The sequence below is a fragment of the Palaemon carinicauda genome, chromosome 34 (assembly GCF_036898095.1).
Source record: "Palaemon carinicauda isolate YSFRI2023 chromosome 34, ASM3689809v2, whole genome shotgun sequence".
NCBI classification, from domain to species: domain Eukaryota; kingdom Metazoa; phylum Arthropoda; class Malacostraca; order Decapoda; family Palaemonidae; genus Palaemon; species Palaemon carinicauda.
Genome location: NC_090758.1, coordinates 81,054,220 through 81,059,219, shown reverse-complemented (window position 1 = coordinate 81,059,219; position 5,000 = coordinate 81,054,220). Strand labels below are relative to the sequence as shown.

The 5,000-nt window shown below is 45.2% G+C and overlaps 3 protein-coding genes across 3 annotated transcripts in view; all 3 read left to right on the top strand.

Moving 5' to 3' along the window:
- The window catches only part of LOC137627067 (uncharacterized), a gene marked incomplete at its 5' end in the record, with an annotated part of 68,612 nt that extends 68,112 nt beyond the window's left edge, over positions 1-500 (top strand). Inside the window, one exon of the mRNA XM_068358051.1 lies at positions 1-500. This exon is cut by the window's left edge and continues 601 nt beyond it. Coding sequence (XP_068214152.1) covers positions 1-500 — 500 coding nt within the window.
- A 234-nt stretch (positions 501-734) lies between these two features.
- On the top strand, positions 735-2,258 carry LOC137627066 (uncharacterized). Its single transcript, XM_068358050.1, has one exon. It carries the CDS (start codon positions 735-737, stop codon positions 2,256-2,258), a length of 1,524 nt encoding a protein of 507 aa, XP_068214151.1.
- A 946-nt stretch (positions 2,259-3,204) lies between these two features.
- On the top strand, positions 3,205-4,275 carry LOC137627065 (uncharacterized). The gene has a single exon (XM_068358049.1). The coding sequence runs from the start codon at positions 3,205-3,207 to the stop codon at positions 4,273-4,275; it is 1,071 nt and encodes a 356-aa protein (XP_068214150.1).
- Positions 4,276-5,000: the final 725 nt, after the last annotated feature.

The following is a 5,000-nucleotide window of genomic DNA, read 5'->3' as shown; positions in this document are numbered from 1 at the left end:
CCACCATATACCCCCACATTATGCCCCACCATATTATCCGACCATATACTCCACCATTTCCCCCTAACATTTCCTACCACCATATCCCCACCATATCCCAAAACCATATACCTAAACCATATCCCCCACCATATCATCCTACTATATACCACCACCATATGATCCACCAAAAGCCTCCACCATATCCTCCACCATATCCTCTCACCATATACCCCAACCATATACCCAACCATATCCTTCCACCATATACAACAACCATATCCATACTACATCCTCCAACCATATACCCCCACCATATCCTCCCACTATATACCCACACAAAAAACCCACCCTATCCCCAATATATCCTCTCACCATATATCGCACCATATCAGCCAACATATCCTCCCACCATATCTTTCCACCTTATCCTCCACCATATAGCCCCATCATATCCCCCTCCACATCCTCCCACCATATACCCCCACCTTATCCCTCAACAATATCCTCCCACCACATAACACCACCAATTCCCTGACCATTTCCTGCCACCATATCCCGCCACCATATCTTACCACCATATAGCCCAACCATATCCCCCACCATATTCTCCTACCATATACCCCCACCTTATACCTCAACAATATCCTCCCACCACATAACACCACCAATTCCCTCACCATATCTTCCCACTATATACCACCACCATATCCCCCTACAATATTCTTCCACCATACCCCCCACCATGTAACCCCATGATATCCTCCAACCATATACCCACACCATATCCCCTCACTATATCATCCCACCAGATGCCACTACCATATCCTCCTACCATATACCCCCTCCCTCAAAATATCCCGCGCCCCAATATCGCCAGCTACATATCCACACCATATAACCCCCATATCCCCCACCATATCCTCATACCATATACCCCAAACATAACCCCCACCATTTCCTCCAACATACACCGTCACCATTTCACCAACCATATTCTACCACCATATACCCCCACCATTTCCCCCCACCATATCCTCCCAACATATACCCCACCATACCTCTCCACCATAACCTCCCAACATATACCCCCACCATATCACCCCACCATAGCCTCCCACCATATACACACCACCATGTCCCCTTACGGTACACTCCCACCATATCTCCCCATCATATCACTCCTACCATATACCCTCACTATTTCCCCCTACTATATCTGCTCACGATATATCCCACCACATCCCCTTACCACATTCTCCCACCATATACTCCCACCACTTCCCCCACCATATCTTCCCACCATATCGTCCCACCATATACCTGCCACCATATACACTCACTTTATCCACCCACCATATCCTCCAACGATATACCTCTACCATATCCCCATACCATATCCTTCCTATATATACCTTACCATATCCCCCCACCATATCCTCCCTATATATACCTTACCATATCCCCCACCATATTCTCCCACCATATACCCCCACCATTTCCCCCATCATAACCTTCCACCCTATACCCACACCATATCCCCATCATATCCTCCCACCATATACACCCAACATATCCCCAAACCATATCCTCTCACCATTTACCTCCACCACATCGCCCTGCCATACCGTCCCACCATATACTCATACTATATCCCCAACATATCCCCCACAATGTACCCCAACTATACCCTCTCACCCTATCCCCAACATATCCTTCAACTATACCCCTCTACATATCCTCCTATCATTGACCTCCACCATATCACCCCATCATATCATCCCATCATATGCCCCAGCCATATCCCCTACCATATCCTCTCACTATATGCGCCAATCATACTATCTTACCATATCCTCCCACAATATACCCCTACCATATCCCCCACAAAATCCCACTACCATATACCTATCCCCTCACCGTATCCCCCAACATATCCTTACTCTATATCTCCCTGTATATTGTCCTACCATACTTTATACCCCCACCATATTACCCCAACATATCTTTGCATAATATACCACAGCCATATCCCCCCCCCACCATATCCTCTCATCATATACGCCCATCATATTACCCTATCATATCCTCCCACCATATCCCACCACATTATGCCCCACCATATCATACGACAATATACTCTACCATTTCCCCATAACATTTCCTCCCACCATTTCCCCCAACATTTCCTCCCACCATATCCCCCACCATATCCCACAACCATTTACCTCAACCATATCCCCCACCCTATCCTCGTACTATATACCACCACCATATAATCCACCAAAAGACTCCACCATACCCTCTCACCATATACACCCACCATATCCCCAACCATATCCTCCCACCATATACCCCAACCATATCCCCACTACATCCTCCCACCATATACCCACAGCATATTCTCCCACTATATACCTCCACCATAACACCCCGTATCCCCAAACATATCCTCTCACCATATCTCCCACCATATCACCCAACATATCCTCCCCCCCCCATATCTGGCCACCTTATAGCCCCATCATATCCCCCTCCACATCCTCCCACAATATACCCCCACCTAGTCCCCAAACAATATCCTTCCACCACATACCACCACCAATTCCCTAACCATTTCCTACCACCATATCCCGCCACCATATCTTACCACCATATAGCCCAACAATATCCCCCACCATATTCTCCTACCATATACCACCACCTTATCCGTCAACAATATCCTCCCACCACATAACACCACCAATTCCCTCACCATATCCTCCCACTATATACCACCACCATATCCCCCTACAATATTCTTCCACCATATACCCCCTCTATGTCACTCCACGATATCGTCCCATCATATACCCACACCATATCCCCTCACCATATCATCCCACCATATGCCATTACCATATCCCCCTACCATATCCTTCCCAACATATACCCCCCCCCCACAACATCCCACGCCCAAATATCGCCAGCTACATATCCATACCATATAACCCCATATCCCCCACCATATCCTCCCACCATATAACCCCAACATAACCCCCACCATTCCCTCCCACCATAAACCCTCAGCATTTCCCCAACCATATCCTACCACCATATACCCCCACCAGGTCCCCCCACCATATCCTCCCAACAAATACCCAACCATATCTCTCCACCATATCCTCCCAACATATACCTCCACCATATCACCCCACCATAGCCTCCCACCATATAAACTCCACCATGTTCCCTTACGGTACCCCCCCACTATATATCCCCATCATATCCTACCATATAACCCCACTATTTCCCCTACTATATCCACCCACGATATATACCACCATATCCCTTTACCACATTCTCTCACATTATACTCCTACCATTTCCCTCTACCACATCATCCCACCATATACCGGCCATCCTATATCCTCACTTTATCCACCCACCATATCCTTCAACGATATACTATATCCCCCTACCATATCCTTCCTATATATACCTTACCATATCCCCATACCATATTCTCCCTATATATACCTTACCATATCCCCCCAACATATCCTCCCACCATATACCCCCCCCCATTTCCCACATCATATCCTTCCACCCTATACCCACATCATATCCCGCATCATATCCTCCCACCATATACCCCCAACATATCCCCAAACCATATCCTCTCACCATATACCTCCACCACATTCCCCTACCACAGCCTCCCACCATATACACTTACCATACTACCCCACCATATCCTCCTACCATATACCCCCACTATATGACCCGACCATATCCCCCTACCCTATCCTCCCCCTATATACCCCCACTATATCCCCCCTACTAGGAACCCCACCATATCGTCTCACAATATCCCCCAACTATATCCCCCCATATCTCCAACCATATTTTCCAATTATATCTCCCCAACATATCCCCCCACCATATACCCTGACCATATTCCTCCACCATATACCCCGATCAAATCCAACCACCCTATCCTCCTACCATATACCCCCAGCATATACCCCGACCATACACCCAAATCATATCCCCCACCACATCCTTCTACAATATCCCCCACCCTTATACCCCCTAATACCCTCACAATATCCTCCCACTATATATTCTCCCACCATATACCCCCACCATATACCCCGACCATATACCCCGATCATATACCCTAACCATATCCTCCTACCATATACATCACACCATATACCCCGACCATATCCTCCACCATATCCTCCCACCTTATCCCCCCACCATATCCTCCCACCATATCTCCTCACCATATACCCCGACCGTATACCCTGATCATATCCCTCCACCATATTCTTCTACAATATCCCCTCCCCCGATTCCAAATCTCAGTCTGAAATTCCAACTACTTCCCCATCGTCTAACTTCAGAATGGTGTTTGGACTTTATATTTAAAGACTGGGATTCGCAAAAACAAGAAGAAAAAACAAGAAAACCGAGAGGAAATGTTGAAATAACAGTATTTTTTCCCGTTAAAATTTATTTTTTTCCCCAATTTTTCTCAGGGCTTTTTTTCTATTAGTCCAACTAAGTAAATAGGTCGGCGGCACGAGTCAACGTTTGCTAATATTCATATGTACAAAAAAAAAAAGAAAAAAAAAAAAAAAACGCTAAATTACAGCTAGAATTATATACAAATTGAATCGCAAGGCTTTTAAGCTTGATGCCACATTAATAAGTTTCTAATATAAAACTTTATTTCCAAATAACTATTATTAAAGTCATCAACACATTCATAACTAATAAAAAGTATATAATACCATTCAGTTTACCACAATGGCACCTTACCATTTATATGATATCATAACAGTGTTATCAAACAACACTTTGCGTAAAGTTATTAGTGAAAATCTCTCTCTCTCTCTCTCTCTCTCTCTCTCTCTCTCTCTCTAGCGTACGCTATGTAAGAAATATGACTAAAATTTAGCATTCCAAGAAAAAAATTTCAAATCCAAATATTCCCTTCTCAAACTTTGTAAGCCTGTAATATTATTCCCGAT